Source organism: Prionailurus viverrinus, chromosome D4 (assembly GCF_022837055.1).
Source record: "Prionailurus viverrinus isolate Anna chromosome D4, UM_Priviv_1.0, whole genome shotgun sequence".
In the NCBI taxonomy this organism is placed as follows: domain Eukaryota; kingdom Metazoa; phylum Chordata; class Mammalia; order Carnivora; family Felidae; genus Prionailurus; species Prionailurus viverrinus.
In genome coordinates, this window is record NC_062573.1 from 30,132,982 (window position 1) to 30,151,669 (window position 18,688).

Here is an 18,688-nt window from a genome sequence, read left to right on the forward strand (position 1 = left end):
AAGTACATGGAAACAAATGAAAACGAAACACAACAGTTCACAACCTTTGGGATACAGCAGAAGTGGTTCTAGGAGGAAAGTTTATAGCAATACAGGCCTATCTCAAGAAGCAACAAAAATCTCAAATAAACAACCTAACCTTATACCTAAAAGAGCTAGAAAAAGAACATACAAAATCTAAAACCAGCAGAAGGAAGGAAATAATAAGGATTAGAACACAAATAAATGATAGATAAACAAAACAAAACAAAAACAATAAAGCATATTAATGCCACTAGGAGCTGGTTCTTTGAAAAAAATCAATAAAATTGATAAAACTCCAGCCAGACTTATCAAGAAAAAAAAGGGAAAGGATCCAAATAAATAAAATCATAAATGAAAGAGGAGAAATAACAACAAACACCACAGAAATACAATTATAAGAGAATTTTAGAAAACTATATGCCAACAAATTAGACAACCTAGAAAGACATACCTACCAAAACTAAAATAGGAAGAAATAGAAAATTTGAACAGACCGATCATCAGCAAAGAAACTGAATCAATAATCAAAAAACTTCCAACAAACAAAAGTTCAGGACCAAGCGAATTCTACTAAACATTTAAAAAGGAGTTAATATCTCTTCTTCTCAAACTATTCAAAAAAATTGAAAAGGAAGGAAAACTAAATTCATTCTTTGAGGCCAGCATTACCCTGATATCAAAACCAGATAAAGACACCACAAAAAGAGAACTGCAGGCCAATATGTGTGATCAACACAGATGCAAAAATCCTCAATAAAATGCTAGCAAATTGAATCCAATAATACATTTAAAAAATTTTTTTTTCAACGTTTTTTATTTATTTTTGGGACAGAGAGAGACAGAGCATGAACGGGGGAGGGGCAGAGAGAGAGGGAGACACAGAATCGGAAACAGGCTCCAGGCTCCGAGCCATCAGCCCAGAGCCCGATGCAGGGCTCGAACTCACGGACCACGAGATCGTGACCTGGCTGAAGTCGGACGCTTAACCGACTGTGCCACCCAGGCACCCCTCCAATAATACATTTAAAAAAACAATCATATACCATGATTAAGTGGGATTTATTCCTGGGCTGCAATACTTGCAAATCAATCAATGTGACATATCACATCAGTAAGAGAATGGGTAAGAACCATGTGATCATTCCAACAGATGCAGGAAAAAAAATTTGACAACATACAACATTCATTGATGATAAAAACCCTCAACAAGGTAGGTTTAGAGGGAACATAACTCAAAATAATAAAGATTGTATATGCAAAACTGACAGTTAACATCCTCCTCAATGGGGATCAACTGAGAGGCTTTTCCCTAAGGTCAGGAACAAGACAAGGATGTTTAGTCTCACTACTTTTATTCAACATAGTACTAGAAGCCCTAGCCACAGCAATCACACAACAAAAAGAAATAAAAGGCATTCAAATCAGTAAGTAAGAAGTTAAGACTTTCACTATTTGCAGAAGACATGACACTATATATAGAAGACCCAAAGGACTCCACCAACAAACTGCTAGAACTGATAAATGAATTCAGTAAAGTCACAAGACATAAAATCAATCTACAGATATCTGTTGCAATTCTATACACCAATAATGAAGCAGCACAAAGAGCAATTAAGGAAACAATTCCATTTACAATTGCACCAAAAATAATAAGATACCTATGAATAAACCTAACCAAAGGGGTGAAAGACCTGTACTCTAAAAACCATAAAACACTGATGCATGAAATTAAAGATGACACAAAGAAATGGAAAGACATTCCATGCTCATGGATTGGAAGAACAAATATTGTTTAAATGTCTGTATCACCCAAGGCAACCTACACATTTAATGTAGTCTCTGTCAAAATATCAATAGCATTTTTCACAGAACTAGAACAAATCATCTTAAAATTTGTTTGGAACCACAAAGGACCCCGAATAGCCAAAACAATCTTGAAAAAGCCAAGCCAAGCCACAGGCATTATAATTCTAGACTTCACGTTACTTTACAAAGCTGTAGTAATCAAAACCGTATAGTACTGGCACAACAATAAACACATAGATCAACTGAACAGAATAGAAAATCTAGAAATGAACCCACAATTATACAGTCAATTAATCTTTGACAATGCAGGAAAGAATACCCAGTGGGAAAAAGATAGTCTCTTCAACAAATGGTTTTGGGGAAACTAGACAGCATGCCAGAGGAAGACACTGGACCATTTCTTACACCATACACAAAACTAAATTCAAAATGGATTAGAGACTTAAATATGAAACCTGAAACCATACAAATCCTAGAAGAGAGCACAGGCTCTAATTTCTCTGATGTTGGCCATAGCAACTTTTTTCTAGATGGGTCCCCTGAGGCAAGGGAAATAAAAACAAAAGTAAACTAGTGGGACTACATCAAAATAAAAAGCTTCAGCACAGCAAAGGAAACAATCAACAAAATTAAAAGGGAATCTACATGGTGGGAGAAGGTTTTTGCAAATGACATATCTGATTAAAGGGTTAGTATCTAAAATACATAAAGAAATTATAAAAGTCAACACCCCCCAAAAAGCAAATAATCCAATTAAAAAATGAGCAAAAGACATGAACAGACATTTCTCTAAATAAGACGTACAGATGGCCAATCTATATGAAAAGATGCTCATCACTTATCATCAGGGAAATGCAAATCAAAGCTACACTGAGATACCATCTCACACCTATCAGAATGGCTAAAACCACAACACAGGAAACAACAGGTGTTGGTGAGCATGCAGAGAAAAAGGAACCCTCTTGCACTGCTGGTGGGAATGCAAACTGGTGCAGTTACTCTGGAAAACAATATGGAAGTTCTTCAAAAATAGAACTACCCTATGATCCAGCAATTGCACTTCTGGGTATTTACCCAAAAAATATAAAAACACTAATTCAAAGGGATACATGTGCCTCTATGTTTATAGCAGCATTATTTACGATAGGCAAACTATGGAAGCAGTCCAATGTCCATCAAGTGATGAATGGATAAAGAGGTGGTATATATATACAAGGAATATTACTCAGCCATAAAAGAGAATAAAATCTTGCCATTTGCAACAACATGGATGGAGATAGAGAGTACAATGCTAAATAAGTGAAATAAGTCAGTTGGAGAGAAACAAATACTACATGATTTCACTCAGATGTGGAATTTAAGAAACAAAACAAACAAGGAAGGGAAAAGAGAGAGAGACACACACACACAAACCAAGAAACAGACTCTTAATTATAGAGAACAAACTGATGGTTATCAGAGGGGAGGTGGGTGGGTGGGGATGGGTAAAATAGGTGATGAGCACTGCGGGATTAAAATAAAAACTTACAAAAAAAAAAAAAAAGAAAAAGATAAGGACCCATTTAGTTTACCTTTGGTTTTTGGGGCAGGGATTAGGATTACATGGATCCTTTGAGATGCACGATCCAAACTCAAACTGATGGTCTTGGAGGCCCACACAGCGAGCAATGCAGGCGCTGGGGTAAGTGCGTCCATTCTGCCCACACACGGGGACAAACTGATCTGCACAGTTACAGGGCAGACCTGTGGAGAGGATACAGACTCACTGATGGGCACTTGTACATTCCCTTGCCCCTCATATTTCCTAATTAACATGGAGGTCTCAAGTTAAAACAGAATTGTGGATTGAGTCAGGAAAAAGCATCACTCCAATCCCTGACAGTGTTTTTACAGGTGGTGAGGCTCTGAAAAGCCATTTGTCTGCATAATGGCTTTCCTTTGTTCCATTTATTACCACCTAATTGAGGGTTTCCTGGCCTTGATCCCAGGGGTAGAAACCCATATAAAAAAAGCTATAGGTAGGAGAAGAATGCTCCTCTCAATTTAGTATGTATAAAGTATGTATAAAGTATGGCTTGCGGGATCTCTGGAATGTTAAAGGGTAATACCAAAAGAACAGGAAGGTAACTTGGGAAATTACTTAAATTTTGAGACTTAAAAATTTTTATGAGTAATCAATCAAGAATGGTACTTTCCTAACATTCCTATGCTTTATGATGCTGGGATTATGCTCCAGTAAGTAAAAAGGCTACTGAGAAGCGATGCTTTTTTCTTGAGAGACAGCTATAGTTGTTAACAGCAACAGCACAGTCTCTGGGTATCTATTGGTAGATGCTTTTCTCCAGATCTGGACTACCTTTGATTCCAGGTAAAGAGAAACCAGGTAGCCTCCTTTACCCCATTTCATGCCATTGCAGCAGCAAGTTGATTCTTCTTTCCCTGAACTTATTTACACATGGAGCGGGGTGGGAGGAGTATAGATTAGGGATTTGCCAACCTTGTACCTCCAGCCCACTGGAAATAAAAAGGAAATCAGAAGTAAGAAGTGAACAGCAGGCTGCTGGGGAAGCAAAGGCAGGACTAACTCCACCCCACCCTCTCTCCACCTTGAGTGTCAATCTTGATGCTTTATTGTCATCATTGTTATTCTTATTATTATCCTCTATCTGCTCTGCTTTGATGAGAGCAGTTCATTCTGCTTAGAGAGACCATAAAACCATGTGGGAATGAAGAATGAACTAAAGACTTACACAGAAGACTACTTACTTATTTATATCTAAATGTTTTTGGAAGATGAACTTTACAACTAGCAGGACCCTTTTCCCTGTAGTGCACAGTCCCTCATGTTCTGGAGTAAATTAAGTTAGTGACTGTTTAGCTAGCAGATTCTAAGGAGATTTTACTGGCCACAAAGTGTACCACATTTCTTGGGATTCAGATATTGTCCCAGCCCAACAAGACGTTCATAAAAATGCTTAAGTCTCAAAATTACAATAATTTGCAAGTTTCTTTCTTGTTCTTCCTCTTCCCTAATGAGATGAGAGTGGAAGGAGCCTACATGAAGAGTTTACAATCTTTCTTTGTCTTGTTTTCGGTATTAATTACCCTTTGAAATTCCAGAAATCCCCTAAGCCAGACTTCAAACATCTAAATTCTAGATTAAAAAGAACAATTTTTTTAATGTTTTTTTTTTAAAGAATTTTTTTTTTTCAACATTTATTTTTGGGACAGAGAGAGACAGAGCATGAACGGGGGAGGGGCAGAGAGAGAGGGAGACACAGAATCGGAAACAGGCTCCAGGCTCCGAGCCATCAGCCCAGAGCCTGACGCGGGGCTCGAACTCACGGACCGCGAGATCGTGACCTGGCTGAAGTCGGATGCTTAACCGACTGCGCCACCCAGGCGCCCCAGTGTTTTTATTTATTTTTGAGACAGAGAGACAGAGCATGAGTGGGGGAAGGGCAGGGAGAGAGGGAGACACAGAATCTGAAGCAGGCTCCAGGCTCTGAGCTGTCAGCACAGAGCCCAATGTGGGGCTCCAACTCACAGAGCGTGAGATCATGACCTGAGCTGAAGTCAGATGCTCAACAGACTGAGCCACCCAGGCATGCCATAATTCTAGATTTTATACACTAGATTGGAAGGAGGATTCTTCTTTTTCTACCTATAGCTTTATAGGGGTCTCTACCTAATGAACCAGTAAGCTAAGGCAGTTCAGGGAAGAAGGTGATGAGAAAAACATTAGAACAGAAATAAACTTAGAAAATACATGGACATTTTATAACATAATGGTAGAGGCATTACTCCTGAAATCATTGTTGCATCATGTGCCAACTAACTTGAATGTAAATTAAACAATAAACAAATTAACTAATTTTAAAAAAATTAGCAGTAAAACACACACACACACACACACACACACACACACACAATGGTAGGGGGAGATGAGGTATTTTGGCACGTAGAAAAGTCCCATTTAACCAAAACCATCCCAATCACGGGCCCTGTTCATTTTGACTCATAGAATTCAAGAATATTAGAGCTGGAAGGGTCCTAAGAAAACATTTAGTTTAATGCCTTCAGTTCATAGAGGAGGAAACAGATCCAGAGAGGAAAAGTACCTTGCTCTCGGATTATGTATTTATCTTACTAGGTACATCTGTGGTTATGGCAAGACCATCAAAGCTGCCTTGAAGGGAAATGGGTACAAAGAGATGATGGCTGGGGTGCCTGGGTGGCGCAGTCAGTTAAGCGTCCGACTTCAGCCAGGTCACGATCTCGCGGTCCGTGAGTTCGAGCCCTGCGTCGGGCTCTGGGCTGATGGTTCGGAGCCTGGAGCCTGTTTCCGATTCTGTGTCTCCCTCTCTCTCTGCCCCTCCCCCGTTCATGCTCTGTCTCTCTCTGTCCCAAAAATAAATTTAAAAAAACGTGGAAAAAAAAAAAAAAAAAAAAAGAGATGATGGCTGCTGGGGATAGGTTCTGGGTGACCATGGTTACCTGTGAAGGTGCGACGGTCATCTTCTGAACTGTGCTCACTGAGGCACAGGCGGGTAGAACACACCAAATTGCCAGCAAAACAAGAACAGATATTGCAGTCAATGTTAAAGGATGTCCCATGACCTGAGAAAAAGAGACATAAAATGTTGATTTATTTCATGCATTTATAAATAAATCATAAATTAAAAATGTAATAGTTTAAATTTTTTTTTTAACATTTATTTTTGAGACAGAGAGAGACAGAGCATGAACTGGTGAGGGTCAGAGAGAGGGAGACACAGAATATGAAACAGGCTCCAGGCTCTGAGCTGTCAGCACAGAGCCCGACGCGGGGCTCAAACTCACGGACCGTGAGATCATGACCTGAGCCGAAGTTGGCCGCTTAACTGACTGAGCCACCCAGGCGCCCCTAAATAAAAATATAAAACAAATTCTTGAAAGATCACTTCTGAATATACAAACAGGGGAGTTAAATCTGTGATATTTATATTTTAATATTTAACTCCCACCATATCCCTCCAAACCCCTAATGTGCTAGTCTAACTAGACGGCTCCCTATTCTCTGAGAATGCTTTTGGCTGTCCCTTCTGCCTCAAATGGTCCTCTCCTCCTTCTGGAACTTTGCTCAACTTTCCCGAACCAGCCCTGATGCCATCTTTGAATCAAAGACTCTCCTGATGCCCTGGCAGGAGTGACTAGGTCCTTGAAGAGCACCACTTGGTTTGCTCCCTTCTGTGGATCACATTCTCCCTCATCTGATCATATACGGTATGACCTCAGTCCCTCATGCGATTTTAGCCCCAAAAGGCACTAGTATGTTCTTCTGTAAAAAATATGCATTTAATCAGTGGAAATCTATGGAAGGAATGTTTACCCTCAGAAATATTCTGTGATACAAGGTACCTACCCTACACTTTGGCTAAGTAGAATATGGATTAAAAAATGAATACTTGGGGGTGCCTGGGTCGATTAAGTGTCCAACTCTTGATCTTGGCTCAGGTCACGATCTCATGGTTTGTGAGATTGAGTCCAAGTCAGGCTCTGTGCTGACAACACAGAGTCTGCTTGGGATTCTCATTCTCCCTTTCTTTCTGCCCCTACCCCACTCACTCTCTCTCTCTCTCTCTCTCTCAAAAAATAAAGTTAAAAAAAAAGAATACCTGACTTGTTCTAGGGCAGACACTTGCAGTCTCTTTTTAGCCAAAAGCACCCTTCTTTCTAGTAAGATCTCACGCAGAAGAGTAAAACCAGGAGTTATATAAAAGCTGAACTACTCTGATCGATGGGGATGGGGGTGGAGACAGGGATGAGGGTAGCAGAGTGAACAGCTGTGGGGGAGTACATTCTCAAAAGTAGCATTTTTTTTCCCCACAATTTTTAAGGTCATGTATCAGTTGTTAGGGCTATAAGCAAAAGATGATTAAAGTAGCAGTGAGAAAGCAAGACCCTCAGACTTTTAGAGAGGGCATCAAAGGGTGTTGTTTTTTTTTTTTTCTTCCAAGACTTTATTTATTTATTTGGAGCAAGTGTTAGGGAGGGACAGATGAGGAGGGAGACAGAGGAGAGAGAGAATCTTAAGCAGTCTCCATGCCCAGTGTGGAGCCCAATGCGGGCTGGATCTCATGACTGTGAGGTCAGGACCTGAGCCGAAATTGAGAGTTGGACACTTAAGGGGCGCCTGGGTGGCTCAGGCGGTTAAGCATCCAACTTCGGCTCGGGTTATGATCTCATCGTTCCCGAGTTCTAGCCCTGCATTGGGCTCTGTGCTGACAGCTCAGAGCCTGGAACCTGTTTCGGATTCTGTGTTTCCCTCTCTGTCTCTGCCCCTCCCCCACTTGTGCTCTGTCTCTCTCTCTCTCTCAAAAATAAATAAACATAAAAAAAAAGAGTTGGACACTTATGGCTGAGCTACCCAGGTGTCCCCAAGATTTTACTTAAATTCAAGTTAGTTAACATATAGTGTAGTGTTTGTTTCAGGAGTAGAATTTAGTGACTCATCACTTACATATAACACCCAGTGTTTGCCACAAGTGCCCTCCTTAATGCCCATCACCCATTTAGCCCACCTCCCATCCATCTGCCTCCAGCAACCCTCAGTTTGTTCTCTATTGTTAAGAGTCTCTTATGGTTTATCTCTCTCTGTTTTTATTTTATTTTTCCTTCCCCTATGTTCATCTCTTTGGTTTCTAAAATTCCACATATGAATGATCTCATGGTATTTCTTTCTCTGATTGGCTTATTTCACAGCATAATATGCTCTAGTTCCATCCCCATCATTGCAAATGGAAAGACTCCAATCTTTTTGATGGCTGAGTAATATTCCATTGTATGTATATAAAAGGGTGGCACTTCATAATGTGCTCTCTCCCAATGCTTAGTCAACAGTGTAGTTTCCATCCTCCAGTTCGCTTTCCATGACGTCAAACTCTGACTTTTACTTCCGTTAAAGACACACACTTGAGGAGAAGGAGCACACCTGTGTCCTTGCCTGTGGAGTACACGGGCTCTAGAGTCAGATAGGCCTGGGACTGAATTCTGTTTTGTCACTGACTAGCTGGGTGATCTCTCTGAGCATCAGCTTCTTCATAAGAGTACTGAAATCAAAGAGCAATTGGGAGGCTCACATGAGATAACACAGGCCAAGACTTAGCATAGTGCTTGGCACACAACTAAAAGCTCAGTAAGTACTAATTAATTATTATTAGTCATTAGTCTCTTCGTGAGGAGGCTCTTAAGAGGGTTCCTTAGAAGTCCTAGTGTCCTATAGAGTACAGTTTGAAAAATACTGCCCTGGAGATCTGATGTATAGACCTTACTCTTTGGTGGGAATCTATCCAATGCCCATCCTACAAAATTAAGATAAATAATCTCATATTAAAACAAAAAGCAAATAAATACAGTCCAAGACTCACTTTTTCTTTTTCCTCCAACAATACATGACTTCTGGAGATCTATACAATGCATCTCCATACAGTTTTCCAAGAGTCCACTTTGTCCACATGAGCAAATTTTGTAACAACCAACTTCCCCTGCAGATGATGGCACCTGGATTAGTGTCCCTTGACGGACGATGAAATCAGAGGCTTCTCCCAATTTGCAACCTATACAAACAAAAATTAGCTGAGAGAGATGGCATTGTTCAATGTCATTGTTTTATGATATTACATATATACTTTACACAAGTCTTATAGGTACTGTGTGGCTATTAAAGATTATGTAATAGAAATTCCACTAAGTTAAAGAACTGGTTTGGTTTACTGACCAAAACATATTCTCTCAAATGAAAAATTCCATGTTCCATGAGAAGGTGCTGATTAAGGACCTATACTCCAAAGGTAGCTATAGCTCAGTACAAAAAGGCCATAAGATATGTACTTTTTTATTGCTTTGGGCTTATCAAAGATATTTAAAAATCACAGATACTTTAAAAATGGACTATGGAAATGTACATTATTTTTAGAATATTCTTCTTGGTCAGGAAAACTTTTAGCGATGGAATACGAGCATCCCTTAAAGTCAATGAAAAGTTGAATACTTGATTGGGCTTAAGGAAACCCATACATTTCCAATTTTAACAAGATTTATCATGACTGTATTACTGATATATTCTGGTATTACACAAATATTATAGATGATCCTTTGAGACATCAGGCTTACTTAATTCAATATTCTATTCCTTTTAACTTCACAGAAATTTTTAAATGGTGATTTTAACATGATAAACATTTTCAATTGGGAAATAGATAAAGGGCAGCAAAATATTGCCATGACTGTACTCTAAAGGGATGCCCAAAGAGATAAAGACTATCAAAATTATTCTATAGGATAAACATTTTTTATTCAAGAGGCCTCCTGCATTTCAAAAAAAAAAATCAGTCTTAAAATCATATGTATCTTGGGGCACCTGGGTGGCTCAGTTGGTTAAGTGTCCCACTCTTGATCTCGGCTCGGGTCATGATCTCACAGGTTTGTAAGATTGAACCCTACATTAGGCTCTGTGCTGACAGTGCAGAGCCTGCTTGGGGTTCTCTCTCTCCCTCTCTCTGTCTCTCCCCGCTTCAAAATAAATAAATAAACTTAAAAAAAATCATATGCATCTCAATAAAACATTAAGCTTTTCAGAGATAACTGTACATCCCAATGAGTATGCCATTTCTCCTTATAACTAAAGCAAAGCAAAGACAAAATCACAACGTGCAGTACATTTTCTCAAATGTTACAACATGGCAGAGAATTTATAAAAATTGGCTCAAGGTTTTTTATTTTTTTGTTTCCAAGAACCCTATAACTCATTATGAGAGTCAGTTCACAATCTAAATAATTGAAATTACATTTGTATTTGTCTTCTCCTGCCTATGTAACTAACATGTGTTTATTGGGAAAACCTCAAATGTTATAGAAAAACATAATTTTGAAAATAAAGTCAATTGCAACCTCACTCCAAAGATAACGGCTATACAGAAACACCAGCAGCACAAATCCATACCCACCCTACACTCACACCCATCTACCTCTTACCTTGAACACAAGAGTATGGAAGGCAGGGATCTCCAGATGGGCACCCCTTCCGGTTTACCTCACAGAGCTCATTAGCAGGGCAAGGATTTGGGTTACAGGGATGAGTGACCTCTTCTATAATATTACCCAAAGTACTAGGCCCTGAAAAACCAAACACAGATCAGTTTAACCAACCCCAAAAGGTAACAGAGGTCTGTAAATTATCTGAATTAACTATGACTTTAATAAATGGAGAGCTCATGAGCATAAAGTGAGGCCTGATTCTAATAAACTATTAAAACACACAGATTCTCTGATAATTTGTGAATTTAGCATAAACATACATACATTCATTCACTTGTTTATTTATTGGGTACCTACAATATGCTGGACAAGATTCTAAACACTTGTGCACATGTGTTTTCGTGCGTATAAATAAAAAAGGCACCTACTGATAGGTAATAAGTTGTATAAAGGGATGGAAAATGACTGGTATACTTTGGGTAAGGTGTTCAAACAGGTGCTTATGCCTAAGAGGAATAACTTGGCACATTTTACCATAAACTATAATAACTCACCATGGTAAGATAGATGCTGTACCATGATTATATTTGTTAACTTGTGAAATAATGACTAAGGAAGAGTCTCATGTAATATTTAAAGAGAGTACTAAAACTTAAAAAAAAAAACCATTTCTTTAACCTTTTTCCTTCTGCACATATATTTCACTGCTCTAATAAGGTCTAGGCTTGTGGAGGTATTAGTTTTGCTTACTTGGTTTTAGGCCAGACTCAGACTGTTAGCTAATGAAGGTATCAGGGTTCTTGGAGTTCATCACATCCAGCCCAATCCTTTTATAAACAGCAAAGCTGAGGCTGAAAGAAGTGATCTGTTCGAAGTCACAGAGGTCTAGATTCTGGCCAAGGCTCTCTTTTTCGCTATACTGGTCATGAAGGCTGAGGGACATAGTTTGTTGGCTTTAGGAAAGTGTGGCTGATATCATCAGCTGCAAATCTAACAGATTTGGATACTCTTTTCTTCCTGCTCACTAATAATAGAATTCCAGTTTTGCTTAGCATGACAATGGGCCCACAGCTAAAAAGATCATCTTTCTCAGTTTCCCTTACAGCGAGGGTGGTTTTCCCTTACACTAGGATATGGTGGCTAGAGTTCCAGGAGTCATGTTGTGACGATAAAGTACCTGAAGTAACCTTGATGATGGAAACCAAGCACTAACGAAGGCATGGAAAGCAAAAGAGCCTGGACTCTGGATGGTGGAGCCACTGTAACAGCCTTGGACTACTTATTTCTGGGTTTTCTTTTACTTCTACCTGTTTTTCTGTTATTTGCGGTAGAACTTAGTCCTATCTGACACAGGAAAACAAAAAAATTAGGAGCTGGATCCAAGTCTGCCTTTCCAGCCAGCTCGGGGCACGAATGCCCCCTGGCGGCAGCACAGACACTTTCCTTACCCTGACTATCGCATTTGGTGTGTTTATGGGTTCTACTCATCATCCCTCTGGTTTCCACGACACATGGTCACCTCCTGCCAAGAAGCTCAGCTCCAGGACCCCTCAATGAGATACCAACTTATTCTTCTAGCTCTTGTCTTGGCTCTTGGCAGGAGTATCTCGGCATAGACAAAGTTCCACCTTTATGTACTAACCCAGACCATCATTTCTTACTCCCTATTTGGTGGGTCAGTCTCAGCCAATGCCTGGCTCTGGTCCACTAATATTCTGATGACAAAAAGCTGAAGATTCCCTGGGGAAATTTCACTTCCTGGACAAATCATGGCAAGGAGACAGCAATGATATGGAGCTGGCCCCATATCTAAGAATGCTGGCTCCAAATTCACTACTTAGAATTCCTGATTGATAATAGTTTATGACTTCCTCAGACTGATAAGATAATCACTTGTGCCTATATATTTTAAGATGACAATTCTTTTCAGGCCAAAAAGGCCAAGCAAATAAGATAAGAGTCTGCCATTGAGATAGTATCATTAAACCACATATTCTCAACAGACAGATGTTCATCCAAAGCAAACATGAAGGGCAGAGATGGAAGGGAGAAGTCTTTGAAATCTAAAAAAACAAAGTACTTACTGAGGTATGTATCCAAAGGTATACAATTCTCTAGGTCATCTGTAGGTGACAGAAGCTCACAAATACTTTCAGCTGTGTGGTCCTCGGGGAATTTGTTCTGGTCCCCACATTTCTTGAGAATCTCCACACAATCTGATCTTAAAAAGAAAAATATACACAAATTTGGGGTTCAAGAACCTCCTCATATTGTCTAATCAATATCAAACCTGTTTCTGAAGCTTTCCAGAAGGTAAGTTTTCATAACAATGTTTCACAATTGGTTAGATCAAAGTAACGGCAAAAGAAAACAGGAGTCATAGAAGACCTGAGGTTGCATAGTAGTAAGTAATGTATTACAGTATCAAAGCATCTGTAGCTTTCTCTTATCTGAGATCAAAGGCCTTGCTCAAATTTTACACTCATACAGTTACTAGTATTGATGTGACTTGTCCCTTCTTTGAAAGGAAATTAAACTAAGGCTTTTTGCAAAATCATCCATCCTTTCTTTTAGGACCTTAGGCTTGCTTGCTTTTTCCTCCCTCCCTTCCTCCTTCTCTCCCTTTCTCTTTTTAAATATATTTTTAGTTATCAACATTAAGGTGTTTGGCCTGTAACAACTGGAAGTACACTACTTTAAAATTTTCTCAGTCCTCCAAAGGGATTTGATTCCTTTTCTATAAATTTTCCATACTAAGAGTCTATAAATTTCCCACTGGCTGCCTCTAGCTTGTTGCCTAAGTTACCCCTCACTTTCCCCCTTACTCAGGTGATCCCCAGGTCATGCCAGAGAATTGATCTGGATTCTGTTTAAGGTTGAAATAATCTTCAATCAGTCATCAAGTTCCAAGGAGCACCAAGACGCACACCAACATCTTAGGGGGTGGACATTAACCTGGTCTTTAGGAAAGTTTTTTGGAAAAATAGATGATTGAAGATCAGCTGGCATAGATTACTATGTGGCCAATACTTTTGGTTTCACTCAGTATAGCAGCTTTCCTCTTTACTTCATCCTAGATCTCCTAAGCAAACCATTCACAAAATGTTTACTAGAAACAGGCCTCGATGACTACATTGACTAATTCCTTCACTCATCAAACATTTATGGAGCACCTATTGTGTGTCAGGATTATGTTAATCACTGAAGAGGAGAAAAAGAGGAAAGAGGAGACAAGAAAAAGGAGGCACAAAGAAGAATAAACTCAAGGAGAGCAAAGTCTAACTAAATATAAGACAAGTATAGGGGCGGCTGGGTAGCTCAGTTGGTTAAGCGTCTGACTTTGGCTCAGGTCATGATCTTGCGGTAGGTGAGTTCAAACCCTATGTCCGGCTCTTTGCTGACAGCTGACAGAGGTCTTAGAGCGTGCTTCAGATTCTGTGTCTCCCTCTCTCTCTGCACCTCCCCCACTCTCATTCTATCTCTCTCTCTTAAAAAATAAACATTAAAAAAAAGACAAGTATACAAAATAAAATATAAAAATAGAATTGTGTATTGAAGGTATTCACTAAAGTTTCTGGAACTAAATTGCATAAGAAAAGTTCAGATAAAGGTCTATAAAAATTTGTAGTAAGGATAAATTACTATTAGCTGGTGAAATATGGGAAGGTTCCACGGGAATGATGGGCATTTGAGAGGAGCTAAGAAACACAGGCAGTGGGCAAGTGGAGATGGAAGAGTAATTCAAGCAGAGGAGGAAAAAGTAGGAAAGCACTTGACATGTGGGGTGATGGGCAAACGAAGTGGTAGGAGGGAAAACTCTAAAGATAGGCTGTGGTTCAGATCATGGTCTGAACCAGGACTGGAGAGTCATTATTATGAGAAACTTACTTGCAGATAATACTTCCCCGGGATTTCCTATGACAAGGTTTAATCTGCAGTGAACAAGCTACTGCTTTCCACATTTCTGGCTGGCACTTCTTAATGTCAAGAACAGGTATGTTGATAAACGGCATCTTTATGCTTCCTTTCTCCCACAGCTTCATGTCATTCATGGCTCCTTGATCTGACTGAGCATTACAACTCCTAAAAAGTTCTGTTGGCCTGAAAAGCAAAAAGGCCAGAATCGAGAGGCAATTATTTTCTAGAGAGAAGATATGGGTAAAATCCCGACATACTAATGCATCAGGAAAACCTGATTTTTTTAAAGAACGTACCTATGACGTATCAAAGGATATCAGCTTTGCATGTATGGAGATTCAATGTAGACACATTAAGATTTTGACTGCATCTTTCCTTTTTAACAAAAGTTAAAAACTTAAACACTCTGTATGGGACTATCATCTCTAGACTGTATCATTTCTTTCATATTACAAAATAATGAGTCCAGGTTTTAAAAACTGAGGTATAATTTATAAAAAGACAAAAAAAAAAAAAAAAGCATTTCCATCATGTCAGAAAGCTCCCTTGTGTCCCTGTCTAATCAATGCCCTCCCCACTGACTATACCCCAGAGGCTACCTCCATTCATACTTATCTAGAACTTTATATATAAATGAAACATATTGTATATGCTCTTTTGGGTCTGGTGTCTTTGGCTGAACAATTTTTTTAGATTTACCTTTGTTATGTATATCATAAGTTGTTGTTTCCTGTTACTGTTGAGTAGCATTCCGTTAATAAATGTACCACAATTTGTTTATCCTAGTAGTTCTCAAACTTTCGATCTCAGGACCCATTTACACTCTTAAAATTACTGCATTCTCAAAAAGCTTTTGTTTATGTGGGTTACAATCACCAATATCTATGACATTATAAATCAAAACAGATCTTTTGATTCATAGTTCTTAATTCATTTAAAAGGATAATAAGCCCATTACATGTAAGAAATAATGTTTTTGTGAAACATAACTATATTTTTCAAAGCAAAACTAAAATTAGTGAGAATAGGACTATTTCACAGCTTTGAAAATCTCTTTAACATATGGCTTAATAGAAGACTGCTGGATTTTCATATCTTTTCTTGACCTCAATCTGTTGTTACATCACATGTCTTTTTTTTTTTTAAGTTTACTTATTTATTTTTGGGAGGGAGAGAGAGAATATGGGAGGGACAGAGAGAAGGAGAGAGAGAATCCCAAGCAGGCTCCACGCCGTCAGTGCAGAGCCTGATGTGGGGCTTGAACTCATGAACTGTGAGATCACGTCCTGTGCTGAAATTAAGAGTTGGTCACTTAACCGACTGAGCTATCCAGGCGCCCCAATTACATCATGTGTCTTACGGCACTGGGGAAACTCCACTGTTCACTCTTGTGAGAACAAGAGTGAAAAAAGCAGATCACAGCTTAGTGTTATTATAAAAAATAGTTTTGATTTCATGGGGCTTGGGGACCATGGACCACACTTTGAGAAATCCTCGTTTATTCATTCACCTGTTTATAGACAAAAAGTTTTGTTTCCAGTTTTCATGTCTCTTCATGCCTACAAAGAGCATTTGGGGTCATAACTTTCTAAGAAACTGCCAAACTGTTTTCCAAAGTGGTCACACCATTTTAGACTTTAAGCCACAACATATGAAAGTTCCAGCCGCTTTACATGCTTGTCAGTCTTTTTAGTTGTAGATGCAGTTTTAAAAATTGCATTTTGCTGATGACCAGTCACGTCAAACACCTTTTCATGCACTTCCTGGCCATTCAGGTATCTTCTTCTGTGAAGTGTCTTTCCAGCTACTTGCCCTTTTTAGAAAAAGTTGTTTTTTCACTATTGAGTTATAAGAGTTCTTAATATATTCTGGATATAAGTCCTGCTTCAAATATATGTATTACAAATACTTTCTGCCAGTTTGTGGTTGGCCTTTTCATTTTCTTTTTGTAAAAAATTTTTTTTAAAGTTTATTTATTTATTTTGAGAGAGAGCAAGAGAGAGCATGCAAGTGGGGAAGGGGCAGAGAGAGAGAAAGAGAGAGGATCCCAAGCAGGGTCTGCACCACCAGCACAGAGCCCGATGCAGGGCTTGACCTCACAAACCACAGTATCATGACATGAGCCAAAGTCAGATGCTTAACCAACTGAGCAACTGTGGCACCCCTGCCTTTTCATCTTCTTATTGGTGTCTTTTGATGAGCAAAATTTTAAAAATTTAAATATTTATTTTATTTAGCTAAAATATTTTATTGGGATATAAGTTACAAAGAATATAATGCACAGATCTTGAGAGTTCAGTAAGTTTTGAAAATTGTATTCACCCCTGTAATCAAAGCCCCAAACAAGATACAGAATATTTCTATCACCTCATAGAGTTCCCTTATGCCCACCTCCAGCCAATTTCCTCTTCCAAAGGCAATAACTTTCTGATCTTTATCCTCATAGATTATTTTTACCTATTCTTGGATTTCATATATATGGAATTATAAAGCCTTTATTTTGTATTGGGCTTTTTTTATTCAACATAAGACTCATCCATATTTTGGGGTTTAACAGTAGTTTGGCCTTTTCCCTTGCTGTATACTATTCCATTGTTCGGATACACCATGTTTTTTCATTCCCTTCCTGATGTACATTTTATTTATTTTTCCCCAAATTCTGGGTTCTTATGAATAAGGTTGCTATATAAGTCTTTTTTGGAATTAGATTTTCATGTCTCTTGGGTAAATGCTTTAGAATGGGATTGCTGGGTCATGGACTTGACACTGCAAGGAAACTCTTCAAAGGTCTTAAACCATCTTATACTCCAAGCAGGGAAGTATGAGAGCTCCACCTGCTTCACATATTGTCACTCAAAACCCCCCCTTTTTTTTTAATGTTTATTTATTTTTGAGAGCGAGAGAACGAGAGAGCGGGGTAGGGGCAAAGAGAAAGGGAGACACAATCCAAAGCAGGCTCCAGGTTCCAAGCTGACAGGGCAGAGCCCGACCCAGGGCTCAAACTCACAAACTGTGAGATCATGACCTGAGCTGAAGTCAGACACTTAACCAACTGAGCCACCCAGGTGCCCCGACTGTTAATCTTTTCATTTTAGCTATTCTAGTGGGTATGAGGAGGCATCTCACTGAGGTTTTAATTTGCATTTTGCATAAATAGTGACAAAGAACTTTTTCATATACTTAAATGGCTATTTTGATGTCTTTTTTGGTGAAAGACCCTTGACATTTTTTTGCCCATTTTTCAAATTGGGCTATTTGATTTTTTATTATGAGGTTGTAGGAGTTATTTATATATTTTGGTTACAGTCCTTTGTCAAATGTGTGTGAGTGTGTACATGTGATACACTGAATATCTTCTCTCAGATTGTGGCTTGCCTTTTCAAATTTTAAATGGTGTGTTTTGGTGAACAAGTGTGTACAGTTGAACCTTAACTCATTAATTTTTTTCTTTTATAATTGGTATATTTTGTCTCCTGTCTATAAAATCTTTGCCTGCAGCCAGATTGTTAAAATAATCTCCTATGTTTTCTTTTAGAAACTTTGTATTTTCAGCTTTTATGTTGTGTTCTATGACCCCATCTTAAATTAATTTTTGTGTACAGTGTGAGATAGAGGTTGAGGTTCTTTTTTTTTCATAAACATATTCAACTGTTCCAGCATTGTTTGCTGAAGAGATGTTTCTCTTTGCATTGAATTGCCTGGCTGCCTTTGTTGAAAATCAGTTTACTGTGTGTGAGTCTATTCTTGATTCTCTGTTTTGTCCTACTGATCTATTTGCCCAAACTTATGCCAATTTACATTGCTTTAATTTTTGTTGTTTTATAATAAGTCTTGAAGTCAGGTACTATAAGTTCTCCAAATCTGTTATTTTTTTGAAACTTCTTTTAGCTATTCTAGGTCCTTCGTATTTTCATTTGAATTT

At 38.7% G+C, this 18,688-nt stretch overlaps 1 protein-coding gene across 2 annotated transcripts in view; it reads right to left on the reverse strand.

Annotated features, from left to right (window-relative positions):
• Positions 1–18,688, reverse strand: part of RECK (reversion inducing cysteine rich protein with kazal motifs) — an 85,599-nt gene that overhangs the window by 24,087 nt on the left and 42,824 nt on the right. For both annotated transcript variants that reach the window (XM_047831348.1, XM_047831349.1), the window contains 6 exons: positions 14,737–14,949; positions 12,933–13,069; positions 10,846–10,986; positions 9,240–9,428; positions 6,328–6,450; positions 3,402–3,573 (listed from right to left, as the gene is read on the reverse strand). In XM_047831348.1, coding sequence (XP_047687304.1) covers positions 3,402–3,573; positions 6,328–6,450; positions 9,240–9,428; positions 10,846–10,986; positions 12,933–13,069; positions 14,737–14,949 — 975 coding nt within the window. The remainder of the gene's footprint in view (positions 1–3,401; positions 3,574–6,327; positions 6,451–9,239; positions 9,429–10,845; positions 10,987–12,932; positions 13,070–14,736; positions 14,950–18,688) is intronic.